Source organism: Oncorhynchus mykiss, chromosome 6 (assembly GCF_057628025.1).
Source record: "Oncorhynchus mykiss isolate SJ-2025 chromosome 6, ASM5762802v1, whole genome shotgun sequence".
NCBI classification, from domain to species: domain Eukaryota; kingdom Metazoa; phylum Chordata; class Actinopteri; order Salmoniformes; family Salmonidae; genus Oncorhynchus; species Oncorhynchus mykiss.
Window position 1 is genome coordinate 79,515,001 of NC_143027.1, and position 25,730 is coordinate 79,540,730.

Sequence of the window (25,730 nt, forward strand, 5' to 3'; positions counted from 1 at the left end):
GTGTAGGCAGTGAGTGTCTCTCTCAAGAAGTTCAATATTTAGCAGTGACTTCCTCCTCCACCCAGTTCAGGAAAACACAGCCAGACCACAAACACCAGTCATCTGTTCACATTCCTTTCTCTTTACCTCTGCTGAGTCCACCTGTCTCCTCCTTTCTCTCTCTGTCCCTCACTCACTCACACATATTCATATATATATATGTCCTTCTGTCTGTGTCTTTCCTCCTCTTCTACCCAGGTCAGGAAACACAGGAGACCAAACACATTCCTTTACTCCTGTTCTGTCCTTCCTTCCGTGTCCTGTTCTGTCCTTCCTTCCGTGTCCTGTTCTGTCCTTCCTTCTGTGTTCTGTTCTGTCCTTCCTTCCGTGTCCTGTTCTGTCCTTCCTTCCGTGTCCTGTTCTGTCCTTCCTTCCGTGTTCTGTTCTGTCCTTCCTTCCGTGTCCTGTTCTGTCCTTCCTTCTGTGTCCTGTTCTGTCCTTCCTTCCGTGTCCTGTTCTGTCCTTCCTTCCGTGTCCTGTTCTGTCCTTCCTTCCGTGTCCTGTTCTGTCCTTCCTTCCGTGTCCTGTTCTGTCCTTCCTTCTGTGTTCTGTTCTGTCCTTCCTTCCGTGTTCTGTTCTGTCCTTCCTTGTGTTCTGTTCTGTCCTTCCTTGTGTTCTGTTCTGTCCTTCCTTCCGTGTTCTGTTCTGTCCTTCCTTGTGTTCTGTTCTGTCCTTCCTTCCGTGTCCTGTTCTGTCCTTCCTTCCGTGTCCTGTTCTGTCCTTCCTTCCGTGTCCTGTTCTGTCCTTCCTTCCGTGTTCTGTTCTGTCCTTCCTTCCGTGTTCTGTTCTGTCCTTCCTTGTGTTCTGTTCTGTCCTTCCTTCCGTGTCCTGTTCTGTCCTTCCTTCCGTGTCCTGTTCTGTCCTTCCTTCCGTGTCCTGTTCTGTCCTTCCTTCCGTGTTCTGTTCTGTCCTTCCTTCCGTGTTCTGTTCTGTCCTTCCTTCCGTGTCCTGTTCTGTCCTTCCTTCCGTGTCCTGTTCTGTCCTTCCTTCCGTGTCCTGTTCTGTCCTTCCTTCCGTGTCCTGTTCTGTCCTTCCTTCCGTGTCCTGTTCTGTTCTGTCCTTCCTTCTGTTCTGTCCTTCCTTCCGTGTTCTGTTCTGTCCTTCCTTCCGTGTTCTGTTCTGTCCTTCCTTCCGTGTTCTGTTCTGTCCTTCCTTCCGTGTTCTGTTCTGTCCTTCCTTCCGTGTTCTGTTCTGTCCTTCCTTCCGTGTTCTGTTCTGTCCTTCCTTCCGTGTCCTGTTCTGTCCTTCCTTCCGTGTCCTGTTCTGTCCTTCCTTCTGTGTCCTGTTCTGTCCTTCCTTCTGTGTCCTGTTCTGTCCTTCCTTCCGTGTCCTGTTCTGTCCTTCCTTCCGTGTTCTGTTCTGTCCTTCCTTCCGTGTTCTGTTCTGTCCTTCCTTCTGTGTCCTGTTCTGTCCTTCCTTCTGTGTCCTGTTCTGTCCTTCCTTCCGTGTTCTGTTCTGTCCTTCCTTCCGTGTTCTGTTCTGTCCTTCCTTCCGTGTTCTGTTCTGTCCTTCCTTCTGTGTTCTGTTCTGTCCTAAATAGCAATAACACTGTCTAAATAGCATGACAGTGTTCTCTTGTATGTACACAACACTGGAATCTCCTGGCTGTATAGAACATACACTACCTGAAACTGCCTGACTGTGTGTGTGTCTGTCTCTGTCTGTGCAGGCGGACGAGGAGAGGAACTATCATATATTCTACCAGCTGTGTGCGTCCTCCCATCTACCAGAGTTCAAGAATCTGAAGCTAGGTAAGACACAAACACTCTCCATTGGATGGTTGGACGGTTCCTAAGCTATTTGTTCATTGATTAGCCTGACAACCCATCCACATGCATGGCTCCGCCCACTAGCGTTTCTTCTCCACCACGAGTCTGGATTTGCTTTCCTTCCTCAATACATAGAATGTGAACACATTCTAACCATTCTGATTGGTCCCGGAAACCAATGGGTTTAGGCCAGCGTTTATGAATCATGTCATTGGCTTTGATACGATCCAATCGGTGATTAATTTGTTTTGTACAATGCCCTTCATTTTGAAGTCAGCACAAGCGACTTCTGGGATGGCAGTTTGACTGAATGGCATTGAGGAGTACACCACCTCAGTCATTGGCTTCATCAATAAGTGCATCGACGACGTCGTCCCCACAGTGACCGTACGAACATATCTCAACCAGAAGCCTTGAATTACAGGCAACATCCACATCGAGCTAAAGGCTAGAGCTGCCGCTTTCAAGGAGCGAGACACTAACTGGGCGCCTATAAGAAATCCCGCTATGCCCTCAGACGAACCATCAAACAAGCAATGCATCAATACAGGATTAAGATTGAATCCTACTACACCGGCTCTGACACTCGTCGGATGTGGCAGTGCTTGCAAACTATTACAGACTACAAAGGGAAACCCAGACGAGAGCCTACCAGACAAGCTAAATGCCTTTTTTATGCTCGCTTCGAGGCAAGCAACACTGAAACATGCACAAGAGCACCAGATGTCCTGGTTGACTATGTGATAATGCTCTCGATGCCGATGTGAGCAAGACCTTTAAACAGGTCAACATTTACAAAGCTGCGGGGCCAACTGGCAAGTGTCTTCATTGACATGTTCAACCTCTCCCTGACTGAGTCTGTAATACCTACATGTTTAAAACAGACCACCATAATCCCTGTGCCCAAGGAAGCGAAGGTAACCTGCCTAAATGATTACCGCTCCGTAGCACTCATGTCGGTAGCCATGAAGTGCTTTGAAAAGCTGGTCACGGCTCACATCAACAGCATTCTCCCGGATACCCTAAACCCACTCCAATTCCCATACCGCCCCAACAGATCCACAGATGACGCAATCTCAATTGCACTCCACACTGCCCTTTCCCACCTGGACAAAAGGAACACCTACAGTGGGGCAAAAAAGTATTTAGTCAGCCACCAATTGTGCAAGTTCTCCCACTTAAAAAGATGAGAGGCCTGTAATTTCCATCATAGGTACACTTCAACTATGACAGACAAAATGAGAAGAAAAAAATCCAGAAAATCACATTGTAGGATTTTTAATGAATTTATTTGCAAATTATGGTGGAAAATAAGTATTTGGTCAATAACAAAAGTTTATCTCTACTTTGTTATATACCCTTTGTTGGCAATGACAGAGGTCAAACGTTTTCTGTAAGTGTTCACAAGGTTTTTACAAACTGTTGCTGGTATTTTGGCCCATTCCTCCATGCAGATCTCCTCTAGAGCAGTGATGTTTTGGGGCAGTTGCTGGGCGACACGGACTTTCAACTCCCTCCAAAGATTTTCTATGGGGTTCAGATCTGGAGACTGACTAGGCCACTCCAGGACCTTGAAATGCTTCTTATGAAGCCACTCCTTCGTTGCCCGGGCGGTGTGTTTGGGATCATTGTCATGCTGAAAGACCCAGCCACGTTTCATCTTCAGTGCCCTTGCTGATGAAAGGAGGTTTTCACTCAAAATCTCACGATACGATACATGGCCCCATTCATTCTTTCCTTTGCAAAAAAACAGCCCCAAGGCATGATGTTTCCACCCCCCATGCTTCACAGTAGGTATGGTGTTCTTTGGATGCAACTCAGCATTCTTTGTCCTCCAAACACGACGAGTTGAGTTTTTACCCAAAAGTTATATTTTGGTTTCATCTGACCATATGACATTCTCCCAATCTTCTTCTGGATCATCCAAATGCTCTCTAGCAAACTTCAGACGGGCCTGGACATGTACTGGCTTAAGCAGAGGGACACGTCTGGCACTGCAGGATTTGAGTCCCTGGCGGCGTAGTGTGTTACTGATGGTAGGCTTTGTTACTTTGCTCCCAGCTCTCTGCAGGTCATTCACTAGGTCCCCCCGTGTGGTTCTGGGATTTTTGCTCACTGTTCTTGTGATCATTTTGACCCCACGGGGTAAGATCTTGCGTGGAGTCCCAGACCGAGGGAGATTATCAGTGGTCTTGTATGTCTTCCATTTCCTAATAATTGCTCCCACAGTTGATTTCTTCAAACCAAGCTGCTTACCTATTGCAGGTTCAGTCTTCCCAGCCTGGTGCAGGTCTACAATTTTGTTTCTGGTGTCCTTTGACAGCTCTTTGGTCTTGGCCATAGTGGAGTTTGGAGTGTGACTGTTTGAGGTTGTGGACAGGTGTCTTTTATACTGATAACAAGTTCAAACAGGTGCCATTAATACAGGTGGAGGACAGAGGAGCCTCTTAAAGAAGAAGTTACAGGTCTGTGAGAGCCAGAAATCTTGCTTGTTTGTAGGTGACCAAATACTTATTATCCACCATAATTTGCAAATAAATTCATTAAAAATCCTACAATGTGATTTTCTGGATTTTTTTCCCTCATTTTGTCTGTCATAGTTGAAGTGTACCTATGATGAAAATTACAGGCCTCTCTCATCTTTTTAAGTGTGAGAACTTGCACAATTGGTGGCTGACTAAATACTTTTTAGCCCCACTGTATGTGAGAATGCTGTTCATTGACTATAGCTCAGTGTTCAACACAATAGTGCCCACGAAGCTCATCACTAAGCTAAGTACCCTGGGACTAAACACCTCCCTCTGCAACTGGATCCTGGACTTCCTGACGGACCGCCTCCAGGTGGTAAGGGTAGGTAACAACACATCCGCCACGCTTATCCTCAACACAGGGGCCCCTCAGGAGTGTATACGTAGTCCCCTCCTGTACTCCCAGTTCACCCACAACTGCTTGGCCAAACACGACTCCAACACCATCGTTAAGTTTGCTGACGACACAACAGTGGTAGGCCTGATCACCGACAACGATGAGACGGCCTATAGGGAGGAGGTCAGACCTGGCAGTCTGGTGCCAGGACAACAACCTCTCCCTCAATGTGAGCAAGACACAGGAGATGATCGTGGACTACAAGAAAAGCCCCATTAACGGGGCTGTAGTAGAGTCGGTAGAAAGTTTCAAGTTTCCATCCCCAACAAACTATCTTGGTCCAAACACACCAAGGCAGTTGTGAAACGGGAATGACAAAACCTTTCCCCCGCCAGGAGACTGAAAAGATTTTGCATGGGTCCCCAGATCCTCACAAGGTTCTACAGCTGCACCATCAAGAGCATCCTGTATGGTTGCATCACCGTATGGCAACTGCTCGGCATCTGATCTCGAGGCGCTACAGAGGGTAGTGCGTACGGCCCAGTACATCACTGGGGCCAAGTTTCCTGCAATCCAGGACTGATATCAAATCAAACCCAATTGTATTAGTCACATGCTCCAAATACAACAGGTGTAGACAGTGAAATGCTCACTTACGAGCCCATAACTGAAAATGCAGTAAAAAAAATACAGATAATTATAAGAGATAAAAGTAACAAGTAACTAAAGAGGAACAGTAAAGAATGACAATATATACAGGGGGGTGCCGGTACAGAGTCGATGTGGAGACTATATACAGGGGGGAGCCGGTACAGAGTCAATGTGGAGACTATATACAGGGGGTGCCGGTACAGAGTCAATGTGGAGACTATACACAGGGGGGAGCCGGTACAGAGTCAATATATACAGGGGGGAGCCAGTACAGAGTCAATATATACAGGGGGGTGCCGGTACAGAGTCAATGTGGAGACTATATACAGGGGGGTGCCGGTACAGAGTCAATGTGGATACTATATACAGGGGGGTGCCGGTACAGAGTCAATATATACAGGGGGGAACCGGGACAGAGTCAACGTGGAGACTATATACAGGGGGGAGCCGGTACAGAGTCAATGTGGAGACTATATACAGGTGGGTTCCGGTACAGAGTCGATATATACAGGGGGGAGCCGGTACAGAGTCAACGTGGAGACTATATACAGGGGGGAGCCGGTACAGAATCAATGTGGAGACTGTACCGGCTCCCCCCTGTATATAGTCTCCACATTGACTCTGTACCGGCTCCCCCCTGTATATAGTCTCCACGTTGACTCTGTACCGGCTCCCCCCTGTATATAGTCTCCACGTTGACTCTGTACCGGCTCCCCCCTGTATATAGAGTCAATGTGGAGAATATATACAGGGGGGAGCCGGTACAGAGTCAATGTGGAGACTATATACAGGGGGGTGCCGGTACAGAGTCAACGTGGAGACTATATACAGGGGGGTGCCGGTACAGAGTCAACGTGGAGACTATATACAGGGGGGAGCCGGTACAGAGTCAATGTGGAGACTATATACAGGGGGGTGTCGGTACAGAGTCAATATATACAGGGGGGGAGCCAGTACAGAGTCAATATATACAGGGGGGTGCCGGTACAGAGTCAATGTGGAGACTATATACAGGGGGGAGCCGGTACAGAGTCAATGTGGAGACTATATACAGGGGGGTGCCGGTACAGAGTCAATCTGGAGACTATATACAGGGGGGTTCCGGTACAGAGTCGATATATACAGGGGGGAGCCGGTACAGAGTCAACGTGGAGACTATATACAGGGGGGAGCCGGTACAGAGTCAATGTGGAGACTATATACAGGGGGGAGCCGGTACAGAGTCAAGGTGGAGACTATATACAGGGGTGTGCCGGTACAGAGTCAATGTGGAGACTATATACAGGGGGGAGCCGGTATAGAGTCGATATATACAGGGGGGAGCCGGTACAGAGTCAACGTGGAGACTATATACAGGGGGGAGCCGGTACAGAGTCAATGTGGAGACTATATACAGGGGGGAGCCGGTACAGAGTCAAGGTGGAGACTATATACAGGGGTGTGCCGGTACAGAGTCAATGTGGAGACTATATACAGGGGGGAGCCGGTATAGAGTCGATGTGGAGACTATATACAGGGGGGAGCCGGTATAGAGTCGATGTGGAGACTATATACAGGGGGGAGCCGGTACAGAGTCAATGTGGATACTATATACAGGGGGGAGCCGGTACAGAGTAAATGTGGAGACTATATACAGGGGGGTGCCGGTACACAGTCAATGTGGAGACTATATATATATATGGGGGTGCCGGTACAGAGTCAATGTGGAGACTATATACAGGGGGGGCCGTTACAGAGTCAATGTGGAGACTATATACAGGGGGGTGCCGGTACAGAGTCAATGTGGAGACTATATACAGGGGGGAGCCGGTACAGAGTCAATATATACAGGGGGGTGCCGGTACAGAGTCAATATATACAGGGGGGTGCCGGTACAGAGTCAATGTGGAGACTATATACAGGGGGGTGCCGGTACAGAGTCAATGTGGAGACTATATACAGGGGGGTGCCGGTACAGAGTCAATGTGGAGACTATATACAGGGGGGTGCCGGTACAGAGTCAATGTGGAGACTATATACAGGGGGGTGCCGGTACACAGTCAATGTGGAGACTATATACAGGGGGGTGCCGGTACAGAGTCAATGTGGAGACTATATAACAGGGGGGTGCCGGTACAGAGTCAATGTGGAGACTATATACAGGGGGGTGCCGGTACAGAGTCAATGTGGAGACTATATACAGGGGGTGCCGGTACAGAGTCAATGTGGAAACTATATACAGGGGGGTGCCGGTACACAGTCAATGTGGAGACTATATACAGGGGGGTGCCGGTACAGAGTCAATGTGGAGACTATATACAGGGGGGTGCCGGTACAGAGTCAATTTATACAGGGGGGTACCTGTACAGAGTCAGTGTGCGTGCGGGGGCACTGGTTAGTTGAGGTAGTATGTACATGTATGTAGAGTTAATTAAGGTGACTCTACCTACATAGGCGGTGTCAGGTGAAAGCCCATAACATTGTTAAAGACTCCAGTCACCAAAGTCATAGACTTTCTCTCCTACCGCACGGCAAAGAGTACCTGATCACCAAGTCTATGACCAAAAGGCTCCTTAACAGCTTCTACCCCCGAGCCATAAGACTGCTGAACAACTAATCAAATGGCCACCGGTCTATTACATTGACCCCCCCATTTGTCTTGTACCTATACTCACTGTTTATTATCTATGCATAGTCACTTCCCCCCTACCTACATGTACAAGTTACCTCTAACCTGTACCTCTGCACACTGACTCGGTACCGGTAGCCCCTGTATATAGCCTCGTTATTCTTGTGTTAATTTTTAATAATTTTTTACTTCAGTTTATTTGGTAAATATTTTCTTAACCCTTCTTGAACTGCACTGTTGGTTAAGGGTTTGTCAGTAAGCATTTCGCGGTAAGGTCTACACTTGTTGTATTCAGCATTTCACGGTAAGGTCTATACTTGTTGTATTCAGCATTTCACGGTAAGGTCTACACTTGTTGTATTCAGCATTTCACGGTAAGGTCTACACTTGTTGTATTCAGCATTTCACGGTAAGGTCTATACTTGTTGTATTCAGCATTTCACGGTAAGGTCTACACTTGTTGTATTCAGCATTTCACGGTAAGGTCTACACTTGTTGTATTCAGCATTTCACGGTAAGGTCTACACTTGTTGTATTCAGCATTTCACGGTAAGGTCTACACTTGTTGTATTCAGCATTTCACGGTAAGGTCTACACTTGTTGTATTCAGCATTTCGCGGTAAGGTCTACACTTGTTGTATTCAGCATTTCACGGTAAGGTCTACACTTGTTGTATTCAGCATTTCACGGTAAGGTCTACACTTGTTGTATTCAGCATTTCACGGTAAGGTCTACACTTGTTGTATTCAGCATTTCACGGTAAGGTCTACACTTGTTGTATTCAGCATTTCACGGTAAGGTCTACACTTGTTGTATTCAGCATTTCACGGTAAGGTCTACACTTGTTGTATTCAGCATTTCACGGTAAGGTCTAAACTTGTTGTATTCAGCATTTCGCGGTAAGGTCTACACTTGTTGTATTCAGCATTTCGCGGTAAGGTCTACACTTGTTGTATTCAGCATTTCACGGTAAGGTCTACACTTGTTGTATTCAGCATTTCACGGTAAGGTCTACACTTGTTGTATTCAGCATTTCGCGGTAAGGTCTACACTTGTTGTATTCAGCATTTCACGGTAAGGTCTACACTTGTTGTATTCAGCATTTCACGGTAAGGTCTACACTTGTTGTATTCGGCGCATGTGACAAAAAAGGTTTGATTTGAAGCAAGAGGTCATGTTGTGGGTGTGAGGTGCCCAGCTGCCCGCAGAGATAGACTGAGGTAGAGATCATGTTAGCTCTCTCCCTGGGTGTGAGGCAGAAAGAGACTGTGTGTGTCATCTAACAAGGCTGTGTGTTGCTCCTCAAAATATTCCTTAATTCCACCTGTGAACAAACACACACACACTCACACTTCATCTGCTGTTAGACACACTTCATCTCTGCCACACACACAAACACACATTGCCCTAGTCTCGCTCAGCTGGCCTCTTGGCAGAGACACACCCCCAAAATGGAGGTGTTGTCATGGTGATATCAGCCCTGAGTTGCCAGGTAACAGGCTATGGTTGCTTTAGTATAGAGAAGGCTTTGTCTTGTGCATGTGTGCACAGTTTATGTGTGCACGTATTAGTAAGAGTATTCAATGTGTCACACCCACATCAGGTCAGGATGTGGCCCTGTGTGATCCCAGTGACCCTAATGTAGCAGTACTCTCCTGGGAAGCTGCTCTAAACAGTTGAATATAATACTTTCTATAGGCTACTAATTAACTGTGTGTGTGTGTGTGTGTGTGTGTGTGTGTGTGTGTGTGTGTGTGTGTGTGTGTGTGTGTGTCCATGCAGGTAGTGCTGATGTCTTCCACTGCACCAATCAGGGCCGGAACCCGGTCATCGATGGAGTCGACGATGCTAAAGAGATGTGCACAACACAACATGCCTTCTCACTGCTAGGTAATATATACACACACCTGACATTCCTTCTCACTGCTAGGTAATATATACACACACACACACCTGACATTCCTTCTCACTGCTAGGTAATATATACACACACCTGACATTCCTTCTCACTGCTAGGTAATATATACACACACACACACACACCTGACATTCCTTCTCACTGCTAGGTAATATATACACACACAACTAGGTTTAATTGTCACATACACTGGATAGGTGCAGTGAAACGTGCTGTTTTACAGGGTCAGCCATAGTAGTGTTGCCACCCTGGAGCAAATTAGGGTTTAGTGCCTTGCTTAAGTGAACATAGACAGATTTTCACCTTGTCGACTTTCCCCTGTGTATTCAAACCAGCTACCTTTCGGGTACTGGCCCAATGCTCTAAGCGCTAAGCTACCCTACTGTCCTAGGTCACACACAAACACCACACCACATTTACTCTCAGTCCCATTTGGTTTTTAGTGTAGTGTTGATTTTGATAGTATTGTTTTGTGTGTATTTGTGTTCAGGCATCAACGAGTTGAACCAGAAGGGGCTGTTCCAGGTCCTGGCTGCCATCTTACATCTGGGCAACGTGGAGATCAAGGACCGAGACTCTGACAGCAGCATCATACCTGTAAGGAGACACCTCAAACCTCTCTGACCTCTAACCTCTATTATTAAACCTCGGACCTCTCCTAATGATTGACTCTTTCTCAAATCGTCTTGACTCACTTCCTTGCATCCTCTATCCTCACCTCCTTCTCAAAACCCATTGGAGAAGAAGGTCTGAAGGGAGAGACCTTGGACCTTCTCCTAGATGGTTAAGAAGGTTCAAGTAGATGGAAAGAATAGCAGAAAGACGAGTTGAGCAATTGATTGACATGACCATGAATCCCTCTCTCTTAGCCCAATAACCGCCACCTGACGGTGTTCTGTGAGCTGATGGGCGTGACCTACCAGGACATGTCTCATTGGCTGTGCCACAAGAAGCTGAAGACAGCCCAGGAGACCTACATCAAGCCCATCCCTCGGCTGCAAGCCTCCAATGCCCGCGACGCGCTCGCCAAACACATCTACGCCAAAGTCTTCAACTGGATCGTGGACCATGTCAACAAATCTCTACGCGCCACCGTCAAACAGCACTCCTTCATAGGAGTCCTGGATATCTATGGGTGGGTTGTGTGGGGTGTGTGGGGTGTGTGTGCGTGTGCGTGCGTGCGTGAGACAGTCACTCTGACCTCTCCTCTGCTCTCCAGGTTTGAGACGTTTGAGATCAACAGTTTTGAACAGTTCTGTATCAACTATGCTAACGAGAAACTTCAACAGCAGTTTAACATGGTGAGAAAACTGTGTGTCCTGTCTGAAACTGAACTCCTGTGTTGCCGTTGTCTAAATAACCCTGTTGGTGTGTAAAAGTATTCCAAAATAACAATATAAATAGTTTGATATCGTTTGGTTATTGATGCAGAGTAACAATGTGATCCTCTCTGTACATGCTGACCTTCCCTCTCCTCTCCTTTCCTCTGTCCTCTCCTTTCCTCTGCCCTCTCCTTTCCTCTGCCCTCTCCTTTCCTCTGCCCTCTCCTTTCCTCTGCCCTCTCCTCTCCTCTGCCCTCTCCTCTCCTCTGCCCTCTCCTTTCCTCTGCCCTCTCCTTTCCTCTGTCCTCTCCTTTCCTCTGTCCTTTCCTCTCCTCTGCCCTTTCCTCTCCTCTGCCCTTTCCTCTCCTCTGCCCTCTCCTTTCCTCTGTCCTCTCCTTTCCTCTGTCCTCTCCTTTCCTCTCCCCTCCCCTCCCTTTTCCTCTCTCCTTTCCTCTGCCCTCTCCTTTCCTCTGCCCTCTCCTTTCCTCTGCCCTCTCCTTTCCTCTGCCCTCTCCTTTCCTCTGCCCTTTCCTTTCCTCTGCCCTCTCCTCTGCCCTTTCCTCTTCTCTCCCCTCCCCTCCCTTTTCCTCTCTCCTTTCCTCTGCCCTCTCCTTTCCTCTGCCCTCTCCTTTCCTCTGCCCTCTCCTTTCCCCTGCCCTCCTCTCCCCTTTCTTCTCTCCTCCCTTTTCCTCTCCTCTTTCCTTTCCTCTGCCCTCTCCTTTCCTCTGCCCTCTCCTTTCCTCTGCCCTCTCCTTTCCTCTGCCCTCTCCTTTCCTCTCTTTCCTCTGCCCTCTCCTTTCCTCTGCCCTCTCCTTTCCTCTGCCCTTTCCTCTCCTCTCCCCTCCCTTTTCCTCTCCCCTTTCCTTTCCTCTGCCCTTTCCTCTCCTCTCCCCTTTCCTCTCCCCTCCCCTCTCCCCTCCCTTTTCCTCTCCTCTTTCCTTTCCTCTCCTCTTTCCTTTCCTCTGCCCTCCTTTCCTCTGCCCTCTCCTTTCCTCTGCCCTTTCCTCTCCCCTCCCTTTTCCTCTCCCCTTTCCTTTCCTCTCCCCTCCCCCTTCTCCTTTCCTCTCCCTCCCCCTTCTCCCATCCTCTCCCTTCCCCTCTCATTTCCTCTGCCCTCTCCTTTCCTCTGCCCTTTCCTCTCCCCTCCCTTTTCCTCTCCCCTTTCCTTTCCTCTCCCCTCCCCCTTCTCCTTTCCTCTCCCCTCCCCTTTCCTCTCCCCTCTCCCTCCCCCTTCTCCCAACCTCTCCCCTCCCCTTTCCTCTCCCCTCTCCCTTCCCCTCTCATTTTCTCTGCCCTCTCCTCTCCTCTGCCCTCTTCCCTTTCCTTTCCCCTCTCTTCTCCCCTCCTTTCCACTCCCCTCTCTTCTCTCCTCCCCTCCTTTCCTCTCCTATCTACAGCATGTGTTCAAGCTGGAGCAGGAGGAGTATTTGAAGGAGCAGATTCCCTGGACTCTGATAGACTTCTATGATAACCAGCCATGTATCAACCTCATAGAGGCCAAGATGGGGGTACTCGACCTACTGGATGAAGAGTGCAAGGTAGGCACACACACACACACACATAATGCAGAGGCACACATACATGCATACATACACAAATACGTAATGCAGGGACTTACACAGACACCCATAACACACACACACATCCAGAGTAACTAGTGTGAACCAGTGTTCTGTGTGTCCAGATGCCTAAAGGTTCAGATGACTCGTGGGCCCAGAAGCTGTATAACACCCATCTGAAGACCTGCTCTCTGTTTGAGAAACCTCGCATGTCCAACAAAGCCTTCATCATACAGCACTTCGCTGACAAGGTACTGATCACTGTGTGTTGATGTCTTGGCTGACCCAGTACTGCTCAGTTCTGTTTTAGTCTCAGTCTCGGGTTACAGAGAGCGGGAAGTGAGCGGGTCACTCTATGAATAAAATGAATGCTGTTCTGATTGATAATCTGAGTCAAATTATTAATCTGAGTCAAAATTGACAGTTCTGATTGATAATCTGAGTCAAAGTTGACATTTCTGATTGATAATCTGAGTCAAAGTTGACATTTTCTGAAAATCACTTTGGATTAAAGTGTCAGCAAAATGACTTTATTTTCTAACTGTTGTGTCCAGGTGCAGTACCAGTGTGATGGCTTTCTGGAGAAGAACAAGGACACAGTGAATGAAGAGCAGATCAATGTCCTGAAGGCCAGCAAGGTGTGTGTCCCAGCCAAACACACACACACACACACACTGCACGTTCAATGGGTAACAGACACACACTGCACGTTCAATGGGTAACACACACACACTGCACGTTCAATGGGTAACACACACACACTGCACGTTCAATGGGTAACACACACACACTGCACGTTCAATGGGTAACACACACACACTGCACGTTCAATGGGTAACACACATATATTTGATGACTTTCGCATTAGTGCGTATGTTTGACAGTCTGTTGTCTCACTGAATGACCTCCGACAGGCAACCCAGTGAAGGTCAGGAGAAACAGCACCCTCTGCTGTCTGTGTTGTAATGATGTGCACACAGTTGGAGACATTTTCTTTCCACCAAATAGGCCTTGCAGTGTGTGTGTATGCATGTGTGTGTGTGTGTGTGTGTGTGTGTGTGTGTGTGTGTGTGTGTGTGTGTGTGTGTATAAAGACTCACTCTGCCCGTTGTTCTGTTGTAGAGGCCAGCAGCAGCAGAGAGGGGTAAGGGTTAAAACACTCCTTTAACCCCTAACACCTTAAACACACACAGGGTTAACTACACTGGAACAATCATCCATGGCAATACTGTGTGCGTGTGTGTATGTTGCCATGGAAACCAGCTTGACTAACAAGTAATGGTGTAGAAGTGATAATGACTCTTTAATGAGAATGAAGCTATAGAAATCTAGCATTTCAACCCATCATCATGGTTCTGTGTGTGTTTGTGTCGATAGTAAACACACATTCCTTCTGTGGCTACCATCAGCAAAGAGACGGCTCAGAGCCCGTGTTATCATTACAAACAGCCTTGGTCAGCAGACACCATGACACCTACCCTGCCCATCATCATGGTTCTGTGTGTGTTTGTGTCGATAGTAAACACACATTCCTTCTGTGGCTACCATCAGCAAAGAGACGGCTCAGAGCCCGTGTTATCATTACAAACAGCCTTGGTCAGCAGACACCATGACACCTACCCTGCCTGTTCTGATGGCCCTTTGATTTGGATTTCTACTTTTATATCAGTTATACTTTTAATATGTTTTAGATGTGTGTCATTATTTTCTATTCCTAGGTTTCTTTCATTTTTGTTGAATCTTTATTTTGTCGTTGTGTTTGTTTTCCATGTGTTTCCCACGTGTCTGTCCCGTCATGACAACAACCGTTTAACAGCTAAAGGTAAACATGCTGCCCTCCTCATTTCTTTCTGTCTCAACCTTCTAACCCACACCATTCATTCTTCCTCACCGTGGTCTCACAATAGTTCAAATGGCACTGAAGTATGTGGGGAGGTGGTGAGGCTGAACGGACGCTGCAGAACTGGAGATGACCCAGGGTGGGGGGGGGGTGAGGCTGAATGGACGCTGCAGAACTGGAGGCTGCGCCGTGGCCCATCTTAACCAACCACAATACAGAGAACACAATAACCAATCGCTTTCTCCTTGAACTGTAACATGTACAATGTTCTTTGTTGCCATTTTAGATAGACAGGATGGTGTGAATAAGCCAGATACCCATGTTAACAATGCAAACTATTAGCTTAGCAAGTTTGTGACGTAACTGTCTGTTGGCTGCTGTTACCTTTTTATTTATACAAGTCATGTACAGTGGGGCAAAAAAGTATTTAGGCAGCCACCAATTGTGCAAGTTCTCCCACTTAAAAAGATGAGAGAGGCCTGTAATTTTCATCATAGGTATCAACTTCAACTATGACAGACAAAATGAGAAAAAAAAATCCAGAAAATCACATTGTAGGATTTTTTATGAATTTATTTGCAAATTATGGTGGAAAATAAGTATTTGGTCACCTACAAACAAGCAAGATTTCTGGCTCTCACAGACCTGTAACTTCTTCTTTAAGAGGCTCCTCTGTCCTCCACTCGTTACCTGTATTAATGGCACCTGTTTGAACTTGTTATCAGTATAAAAGACACCTGTCCACAACCTCAAACAGTCACACTCCAAACTCCACTATGGCCAAGACCAAAGAGCTGTCAAAGGACACCAGAAACAAAATTGTAGACCTGCACCAGGCTGGGAAGACTGAATCTGCAATAGGTAAGCAGCTTGGTTTGAAGAAATCAACTGTGGGAGCAATTATTAGGAAATGGAAGACATACAAGACCACTGATAATCTCCCTCGATCTCACCCCGTGGGGTCAAAATGATCACAAGAACGGTGAGCATAAATACCAGAACCACCTGGGGGGACCTAGTGAATGACCTGTAGATAGCTGGGACCAAAGTAACAAAGCCTACCATCAGTAACACACTACGCCGCCAGGGACTCAAATCTTGCAGTGCCAGACGTGTCCCTCTGCTTAAGCCAGTACATGTCCAGGCCCGTCTGAAGTTTGCTAGAGAGCATTTGGATGATCCAGAAGAAGATTGGGAGAATGTCATATGGTCAGATGAAACTAAATATAACTTTTTGGTAAAAACTCAACTCGTCGTGTTTGGAGGACAAAGAATGCTGAGTTGCATCCAAAGACCACCATACCTACTGTGAAGCATGGGGGTGGAAACATCATGCTTTGGGGCTGTTTTCTGCAAAGGGACCAGGACAACTGATCCGTGTAAAGGAAAGAATGAATGGGGCCATGTATCGTGAGATTTTGAGTGAAAACCTCCTTCCATCAGCAAGGGCATTGAAGATGAAACGTGGCTGGGTCTTTCAGCATGACAATGATCCCAAACACACCGCCCGGGCAACGAAGGAGTGGCTTCGTAAGAAGCATTTCAAGGTCCTGGAGTGGCCTAGCCAGTCTCCAGATCTCAACCCCATAGAAAATCTTTGGAGGGAGTTGAAAGTACATGTTGCCCAGCAACAGCCCCAAAACATCACTGCTCTAGAGGAGATCTGCATGGAGGAATGGGCCAAAATATCAGCAACAGTGTGTGAAAAACTTGTGAAGACTTAGAGAAAACGTTTGACCTCTGTCATTGCCAACAAAGGGTATATAACAAAGTATTGAGAAACTTTTGTTATTAACCAAATACTTATTTTCCACCATAATTTGCAAATAAATTCATTAATAATCCTACAATGTGATTTTCTGGATTTTTTCTCATTTTGTCTGTCATAGTTGAAGTGTACCTATGATGAAAATTACAGGCCTCATCTTTTTAAGTGGGAGAACTTGCAAAATTGGTGGCTGACTAAATACTTTTTTGCCCCACTGTGTATATATATGTGTGTCAATTAAGAACAGTGTTTTATTTGCAATAATGTATGTGTGTAGTTGGACCTGCTAGTGGAGCTGTTTCAGGATGAGGAGAAAGTGACCAGTCCAACAGGGACCGCTCCAGGAGGTCGAACACGACTCAGCGTCAAACCAAAAGAGGTCAGATCTGGAGCAAGCAGCAAGGAGCACAAGAAGACTGTTGGCTGCCAGGTAGACTGATCATAGACACACACACCTACGGACACTCAGAACAGGGTTGGGACTTGCCAACCAGAGTCAGAACAGCTGAGATGTAAAAGTGAAGGACTTGAATAATCTCCTCTCTTTACTCGTTCTCCTCTGTCTCTGTCCTCTCTTCTCCCACTCTCCTCTGTCTCTGTCCTCTCTCCTCTGTCTCTGTCCTCTCTTCTCCCTCTCTCCTCTGTCTCTGTCTCTGTCCTCTCTCCTCTGTCTCTGTCCTCTCTTCTCCCTCTCTCCTCTGTCTCTGTCCTCTCTTCTCCTTCTCTCCTCTGTCTCTGTCCTCTCTCCTCTCTCTGTCCTCTCTCCTCTGTCTCTGTCCTCTCTTCTCCCTCTCTCCTCTGTCTCTGTCCTCTCTCCTCCCTCTCTCCTCTGTCCTCTCTCCTCCCTCTCTCCTCTGTCTCTGTCCTCTCTCCTCCCTCTCTCTTCTCCCTCTCTCCTCTCTTCTCCCTCTCCTCTGTCTCTGTCCTCTCTCCTCTGTCTCTGTCCTCTCTTCTCCCTCTCTCCTCTGTCTCTGTCCTCTCTTCTCTCTCTGTCCTCTCTTCTCCCTCTCTCCTCTGGCTCTGTCCTCTCTCCCCTGTCTCTGTCCTCTCTCCTCTGTCTCTGTCCTCTCTCCTCCCTCTCTCCTCTGTCTCTGTCCTCTCTCCTCCCTCTCTCCTCTGTCTCTGTCCTCTCTCCTCCCTCTCTCTTCTCCCTCTCTCCTCTCTTCTCTCTCTCTCCTCTGTCTCTGTCCTCTCTTCTCCCTCTCTCCTCTCCTCCTGTAGTTCCGGAACTCTCTGGCTATGTTGATGGAGACTCTGAATGCAACCACTCCTCACTATGTTCGCTGCATCAAGCCCAACGACCTCAAGTTCCCCTTCACGTAAGTATCTGCATGCTTCTCTATGGTAAAGTTGCCATAGTACCATCTGACTTGGCAAGATGATGTTAGGTGAATGGAATTGTGATGTCATGAGGCTGAATGGTTCTCTCCAGGTTTGGCTGGTATGGTTGGATTAACTATGTGAATGTTGTCTTCAGGTTTGACTCTAACATTAGTGGAATGTTGTCTTTTAAGTTTGACCCTAATGTTAGGTGTACGTTGTCTTTAGGTTGAGCTGAATGTTGTGCTTGGGTCTGACCATAACGTTAGGTGAATGTTGTCTTTAGGTTTGACCCTAAGCGAGCGGTGCAGCAGCTCAGAGCCTGTGGTGTTCTGGAGACCATCCGCATCTCAGCCGCAGGCTTCCCATCCAGATGGACCTACCAGGAGTTCTTCAGTCGTTACCGGGTTCTGATGAAGCAGAAGGACGTCCTGTCGGACAGGAGGCTGACCTGTAGGAACGTCCTGGAGAAACTGGTGCAGGTATGAGTGGTCAGGGGTTAGAGGTCAGGCCTGTTTGAGATCAACTACATTGCAATCAGACTGTGCATAATCAAAGATCTACACATCACTTTCCGTCCCAACTATTTATGTCAGAGATGGTCAACTCCAGTCCTCGGGGGCCGGAGGGACCGGAGGGGTGAGACACATTCTCCCCATCCCTAGCACACCCAACTGATTCAACTAATTGCATGATGAGACAGGTTTGGTAGCTGGGGCAAAAGTGTGACACCAATCAGGACCCCAACTGGAGTTGCCCATCCCTGATTTATGTGGTCAAAATGAGCAGTTCTGGACCTCACCTTGCTCAAACTGATCCCCTACAACATGATGTTTCTCTCTGTCTCTCCAGGACCAGGACAAGTACCAGTTTGGTAAGACTAAGATCTTCTTCAGGGCTGGTCAGGTTGCCTACCTGGAGAAGCTGAGGGCTGATAAGCTGAGGAAGGCGTGCGTCCGTATCCAGAAGACCATCCGCTGCTGGCTGGTACGCAAGAAGTACCTCCGAAAGAAGCATGCTGCCATCACCATCCAGAGATACACCCGTGGACACCAGGCCCGCTGGTCAGTGGAGCATACACCTGTCACTCAGCACCCTCTGGACAATCACCATGCAGATAAAAGTAGTTTAGACTGTATGACTTCCTGAAAAGGAGCCAATCAGAATTGTCAGAATTGTTTAGAAATATCTATTTGTGATTTGATTGATTTGTTAATCGGATCAGTTGGAGGTTATTGGTGGGTAAATTATAGTAATTCAACAGCATTTTTCACCAATTACCCTGACTACACTCTCTCTCTCTCCCCTACCTCCTCTGTCTCCTCTGTTCCACTTCTCTCTCGCTCTCCTGCCTCCCCTCTCTATCTCTCCTGCCTCCTCTGTCCCCCTCTCTCACTCTCTCCTGCCTCCCCCTCTCTCTCCCCTGCCTCTCTCCTGCCTCCCCTCTCTCTCTCTCCTGCCTCCTCTGTCCCCCTCTCTCACTCTCTCCTGCCTCCCATCTCTCTCTCCCCTGCCTCTCTCTCTCCCTCCCCTCTCTATCTCTCCTGCCTCCTCTGTCCCCCTCTCACTCTCTCCCCTGCCTCCCCTTTCTCTCTCCCCCTGCCTCTCTCCCTCCCCCCTCTATCTCTCCTGCCTCCTCTGTCCCCCTCTCTCACTCTCTCCCCTGCCTCTCTCCCTCCCCTCTCTATCTCTCCTGCCTCCTCTGTCCCACTTCTCTCACTCTCTCCTGCCTCCCCCTCTCTCTCCCCTGCCTCTCTCCTGCCTCCCCTCTCTCTCTCTCCTGCCTCCCCCTCTCTCACTCTCTCCTGCCTCCCCTCTCTCTCTCCCCTGCCTCTCTCCCTCCCCTCTCTATCTCTCCTGCCTCCTCTGTCCCCCTCTCACTCTCTCCCCTGCTTCCCCTTTCTCTCTCCCCCTGCCTCTCTCCCTCCCCTCTCTCTCTCCTGCCTCCTCTGTCCCCCTCTCTCACTCTCTCCCCTGCCTCTCTCCCTCCCCTCTCTATCTCTCCTGCCTCCTCTGTCCCACTTCTCACTCTCTCCTGCCTCCCCTCTCGCTCTCCCCTGCCTCTCTCCCTCCTCTCTCTATCTCTCCTGCCTCCTCTGTCCCCCTCTCTCACTCTCTCCCCTGCCTCTCTCCCTCCCCTCTCTATCTCTCCTGCCTCCTCTGACCCACTTCTCTCGCTCTCCCCTGCCTCTCTCCCTCCCCTCTATCTCTCCTGCCTCCTCTGTCCCCCTCTCACTCTCTCCCCTGCCTCCCCTCTCTCTCTCCCCTGCCTCTCTCTCTCCCCTGCCTCTCTCCCTCCCCCTGCCTCTCTCCCTCCCCTCTCTCTCCCCCTGCCTCTCTCTCCCCTGCCTCTCTCCCTCCCCCTGCCACTCTCCCTCCCCTCTCTCTCCCCCTGCCTCTATCTCTCCACTGCCTCTCTCCCTCCCCCTGCCTCTCTCCCTCCCCCTGCCTCTCTCCCTCCCCTCTCTCTCCCCCTGCCTCTCTCTCTCCACTGCCTCTCTCCCTCCCCCTGCCTCTCTCCCTCCCCCAGTCTGGTTAAGTACATGCGTCAGACCCTGGCAGCCATCACTATCCAGAAGTTCCAGAGGATGTGTGTCCAGAGGAAAGTGTACCTACAGAAGCAGGCTGCTGCCCTGGTCATGCAGACTATCCTCAGAGCGTACATGGCCCGACAGAAATACCAAGGGGTGAGAGATGCATACAGTATACACACACACTACATGTTTCTTGTTTTACTCTCTTTGTGGGGGGACATTTGTGGAGATTAGGATAGAAGAACCAACACACACACCTAGCACTGCCAGCTAATAGCACAGCTGTCCTGCATGTCTGTCAGCAGTGTGGTTTATAAATAACCCCAGTTCAACGTTGGATGGACTTGGGTCACCCTCATACCTGGACCACTCCCAGTGAATTAGGGAGAAAACTAGGCTGGTGTCTCTCTGGTTACTGGGAGTTAGGTAGAGAACTAGGCTGGTGTCTCTGGTTACTGGGAGTTAGGGAGAGAACTAGGCTGGTGTCTCTGGGTGTTAGGTAGAGAACTAGGTTGGTGTCTCTCTGGTTACTGGGAGTTAAGGAGAGAACTAGGCTGGTGTCTCTGGTTATTGGGAGTTAGGGAGAGAACTAGGCTGGTGTCTCTCTGGTTACTGGGAGTTAGAGAGAGAACTAGGCTGGTGTCTCTGGTTACTGGGTGTTAGGGAGAGAACTAGGCTGGTGTCTCTGGTTACTTGGTGTTAGGGAGAGAACTAGGCTGGTGTCTCTGGTTACTGGGAGTTAGGGAGAGAACTAGGCTGGTGTCTCTCTGGTTACTGGGAGTTAGAGAGAGAACTTGGCTGGTGTCTCTGGTTACTGGGTGTTAGGGAGAGAACTAGGCTGGTGTCTCTGGTTACTTGGTGTTAGGGAGAGAACTAGGCTGGTGTCTCTGGTTACTGGGAGTTAGGGAGAGAACTAGGCTGGTGTCTCTGGTTACTGGGAGTTAGGGAAGGAACTAGGCTGGTGTCTCTGGTTACTGGGTGTTAGGGAGAGAACTAGGCTGGTGTCTCTGGTTACTTGGTGTTAGGGAGAGAACTAGGCTGGTGTCTCTGGTTACTGGGAGTTAGGGAGAGAACTAGGCTGGTGTCTCTGGTTACTGGGAGTTAGGGAGAGAACTAGGCTGGTGTCTCTTTGGTTACTGGGAGTTAGGGAGATAACTAGGCTGGTGTCTGGTTACTGGGAGTTAGGGAAGGAACTAGGCTGGTGTCTCTGGTTACTGGGAGTTAGGGAGAGAACTAGGCTGGTGTCTCTGGTTACTGGGAGTTAGGGAGAGAACTAGGCTGGTGTCTCTGGTTACTGGGAGTTAGGGAGAGAACTAGGCTGGTGTCTCTGGTTACTGGGAGTTAGGGAGAGAACTAGGCTGGTGTCTCTGGTTACTGGGCGTTAGGGAGAGAACTAGGCTGGTGTCTCTGGTTACTGGGAGTTAGGGAGAGAACTAGGCTGGTGTCTCTTTGGTTACTGAGAGTTAGGGAGAGAACTAGGCTGGTGTCTCTGGTTACTGGGAGTTAGGGAGAGAACTAGGCTGGTGTCTCTGGTTACTGGGAGTTAGGGAGAGAACTAGGCTGGTGTCTCTGGTTACTGGGAGTTAGGGAGAGAACTAGGCTGGTGTCTCTGGTTACTGGGAGTTAGGGAGAGAACTAGGCTGGTGTCTCTGGTTACTGGGAGTTAGGGAGAGAACTAGGCTGGTGTCTCTGGTTACTGGGCGTTAGGGAGAGAACTAGGCTGGTGTCTCTGGTTACTTGGTGTTATGGAGAGAACTAGGCTGGTGTCTCTGGTTACTGGGAGTTAGGGAGAGAACTAGGCTGGTGTCTCTCTGGTTACTGGGAGTTAGAGAGAGAACTTGGCTGGTGTCTCTGGTTACTGGGTGTTAGGGAGAGAACGAGGCTGGTGTCTCTGGTTACTTGGTGTTAGGGAGAGAACTAGGCTGGTGTCTCTGGTTACTGGGAGTTAGGGAGAGAACTAGACTGGTGTCTCTGGTTACTGGGAATTAGGGAGAGAACTAGGCTGGTGTCTCTTTGGTTACTGGGAGTTAGGGAGAGAACTAGGCTGGTGTCTCTGGTTACTGGGAGTTAGGGAAGGAACTAGGCTGGTGTCTCTGGTTACTGGGTGTTAGGGAGAGAACTAGGCTGGTGTCTCTTTGGTTACTGAGAGTTAGGGAGAGAACTAGGCTGGTGTCTCTGGTTACTGGGAGTTAAGGAGAGAACTAGGCTGGTGTCTCTTTGGTCACTGGGGCCATGTTAGGGTCAGGTGACATGGCAGTAGTTAGGGACTGTCCCACTGACTGACACACACAGCTGACCTCTTTAACATGACCCTGCCAGGATATCTGTTTGTCTGTGCATCTGTTTGTCTCTCTCTCTGCCTCTCTCTCTCTCTCTCTCTGCCTCCCTCTCTCTATGCCTCTCTCTCTCTCTCTCTCTCTCTCTCTCTCTCTCTGTGTCTCTGTCATCACTTGTCTGTTATATTAGGTAGAAGAGTAGACACTAGAGAGATCTCCTGTTGTTGTGGATTAACAGAAAGATGAAGCCCAGGAGACCAATTAGAGCTCAGGAACACCAGAATTCTCACATTACATTCACAGGAACTAACTCTTTCTTTCTCCCTCTCTCTCCACAGTTGCTGCGTAACCACAAAGCTGTGTTCATCCAGAAACACGTGCGTGGCTGGCTGGCCAGACAGCGGTACAAGCGCTCCCTGCGAGCCATCGTCTATCTGCAGTGCTGCATCAGGAGGATGAAGGCCAAGAAAGAGCTGAAGAAGCTGAAAATCGAGGCCCGCTCCGTTGAACATTTCAAGAAACTTAACGTTGGCATGGAGAATAAGATCATGCAGCTGCAGAGGAAGTTAGACGAACAGGTGGGGCTCTGTACAAACCAGGCGGCCATTTTGGATCTGCTGGATAACAAACTCTCTCCTCCAAGAGTGGCTGCTCGAATAGAACATGCATCTTCACACATTACATTAACATGATCTCTCTCTCTCCCAGGCTAAAGACAACCGTGTGACTAGCGAGCGTCTGAACTGTCTGGAGACGTCCCACGCGGTGGAGAGTGAGAAGCTGAAGGTAGAGGTGTCTAAGCTGAAGGGGATAGAAGAGGAAGCCAAGAACAACGCCAACCGTGTCACTTCCCTTCTGGAGCAGCTGGAGAGGCTGAGGAAGGAGCTGACCACCACCCAGAAAGAGAAGAAGACCATTGAGGACTGGGCTACCAAGTACAGGGATGAGATGGAAAAGGTGAGGGATGAGGAGGGTGGTGGGATAGAAAAGGGCTCACTCTAGTCATCTCTTCATCTTGTCTCCTCCAATCACTTCTCAGATATATTTCAGATAAATGGCTCCCTTTCATACATCGTTCCCATAGTGGCCCTATAGAAGTGTGACAAGTTTGTATAAGAATGTGTAATGTGTGTCGTGGTTCAATGGTTTAGGACCCAGGGGAATCTACTGCAGACTGGGCACATGGCGGGCTGGGAGGCCATTGCCTTGGTGCAGGTGAGACCGGTAGACTAGTGTAGTGTAGGTGAGACAGGTAGGCTAGTGTAGTGTGGGTGTGTAGGTGAGACAGGTAGACTAGTGTAGTGTAGGTGAGACAGGTAGACTAGTGTAGGTGAGACAGGTAGGCTAGTGTAGTGTAGGTGAGACAGGTAGGCTAGTGTAGGTGAGACAGGTAGGCTAGTGTAGTGTAGGCTAGTGTAGTGTAGGTGAGACAGGTAGACTAGTGTAGTGTGGGTGTGTAGGTGAGACAGGTAGTGTAGTGTAGGTGAGACAGGTAGACTAATGTGGTGTAGGTGAGACAGGTAGGCTAGTGTAGTATGGGTGTGTAGGTGAGACAGGTAGACTAGTGTAGGTGAGACAGGTAGGCTAGTGTGGGTTCTGTAGATGAACCAGGTAGGCTAGTGTGGTGTAGGTGAGACAGGTAGGCTATTGTAGTGGGTGTGTAGGTGAGACAGGCCTCAAACAATCGGAAAGGGAAAATGACTTTACCCCAGTCCTCAGCAGTCCAATCCCTGTACCTTTTGCAGAATATCAGTCTGCCCCTGATGTTTTTCCTGGAGAGAACTGGCTTCTTTGCTGCCCTTCTTGACACCAGGCCATCCTCTAAAAGTCTTTGCCTCACTGTGCGTGCAGATGCACTCACACCTGCCTGCTGACATTCCTGAGCAAGCTCTGCACTGGTGGTGCCCCGATCCCGCAGCTGAATCAACTTTAGGAGAAGGTCCTGTCGCTTGCTGGACTTTCTTGGGCGCCCTGAAGCCTTCTTCACAACAATTGAACCGCTCTCCTTGCAGTTCTTGATGATCTGATAAATGGTTGAATTAGGTGCAATCTTACTGGCAGCAATATCCTTGCCTGTGAAGCCCTTTTTGTGTAAAGCAATGATGACGGCACGTGTTTCCTTGCAAGTAACCATGGTTGACAGAGGAAGAACAATGATTCCAAGCACCACCCTCCTTTTGAAGCATCCAGTCTGTTATTCAAACTCAATCAGCATGACAGAGTGATCTCCAGCCTTGTCTTCATCAACACTCACACCTGTGTTAACGAGAGAATCACTGACATGATGTCAGCTGGTCCTTTTGTGGCAGGGCTGAAATCCAGTGGAAATGTTTTTTTGGGGATTCAGTTCATTTGCATGGCAAAGAGGGACTTTGCAATTCATCTGATCACTATTCATAACATTCTGGAGAATATGCAAATTGCATCATACAGACTGAGGCAGCAGACTTTGTGAAAATTTATATTTGTGTCATTCTCAAAACTTTTGGCCACGGCTGTGGTATGGGTGTGTAGGTGAGACAGGTAGGCTAATGTACCGTAGGTGAGACAGGTAGGCTAGTGTAGTGTGGGTGTGCAGGTGAGACAGGTAGACTAATGTACCGTAGGTGAGACAGGTAGGCTAGTGTAGTGTGGGTGTGTAGGTGAGACAGGAAGGCTAGTGTACTGTGGGTGTGTAGGTTAGACAGGTAGACTCATGTGGTTGTGTAGTTAATAGCAGGTAGACTAGTGCTAGCTGTGCAGTACAGTAGAGCAGTCCTCCAGAAGCCCAGTGATATCAACTAAACCCCAATGTCCTTGCAGTCCAGACCTGAGTCAGATACAGAACATCTGTCAAATACTGAAGACCAATGGAAATGTTCTGAAACGCCCCCAACTCTGCACACTGGTCCAGCAAATCAAGTGCACCTTTAAGTATTTGAAACTATTTGACCCAGATCTGCTAGTGTTCTCAGATGGATTACTGGAACAATAGGCTGTGGTAGACTTGATTTAAGTATTTTCTCCTGTGTGTGAAGATGGTAGCAGAGCTGAAGCAGCAGAATGGTCTGCTGAAGACAGAGAAAGACGACCTGAACCGAATGATCAAGGAACAGAGCCAGCAGATGACAGGTACCAACCATTCACTAGCTTTAGACCAATCATGTTCACTGTTACTATATTTAGACCAATCACATTCCGTAAAATACTTTTAGACCAATCACACTCATTGTTGAAGTTCCATACAGAGAATTGATGATACGCTCCCCACACGTGCTGAAC

At 48.6% G+C, this 25,730-nt stretch overlaps 1 protein-coding gene across 2 annotated transcripts in view; it reads left to right on the top strand.

The window, feature by feature from the left end:
* LOC110511859 (unconventional myosin-Va) overlaps positions 1-25,730 on the top strand; it is an 84,077-nt gene that overhangs the window by 39,841 nt on the left and 18,506 nt on the right. For both annotated transcript variants that reach the window (XM_090238950.1, XM_090238949.1), the window contains exons 7-22: positions 1,709-1,790; positions 9,715-9,822; positions 10,341-10,447; positions 10,720-10,985; positions 11,070-11,151; positions 12,570-12,710; positions 12,857-12,982; positions 13,286-13,369; positions 16,617-16,769; positions 17,561-17,658; positions 17,946-18,141; positions 18,512-18,723; positions 20,190-20,346; positions 22,808-23,047; positions 23,178-23,426; positions 25,487-25,580. In XM_090238950.1, coding sequence (XP_090095076.1) covers positions 1,709-1,790; positions 9,715-9,822; positions 10,341-10,447; positions 10,720-10,985; positions 11,070-11,151; positions 12,570-12,710; positions 12,857-12,982; positions 13,286-13,369; positions 16,617-16,769; positions 17,561-17,658; positions 17,946-18,141; positions 18,512-18,723; positions 20,190-20,346; positions 22,808-23,047; positions 23,178-23,426; positions 25,487-25,580 — 2,395 coding nt within the window. The remainder of the gene's footprint in view (positions 1-1,708; positions 1,791-9,714; positions 9,823-10,340; positions 10,448-10,719; positions 10,986-11,069; positions 11,152-12,569; positions 12,711-12,856; positions 12,983-13,285; positions 13,370-16,616; positions 16,770-17,560; positions 17,659-17,945; positions 18,142-18,511; positions 18,724-20,189; positions 20,347-22,807; positions 23,048-23,177; positions 23,427-25,486; positions 25,581-25,730) is intronic.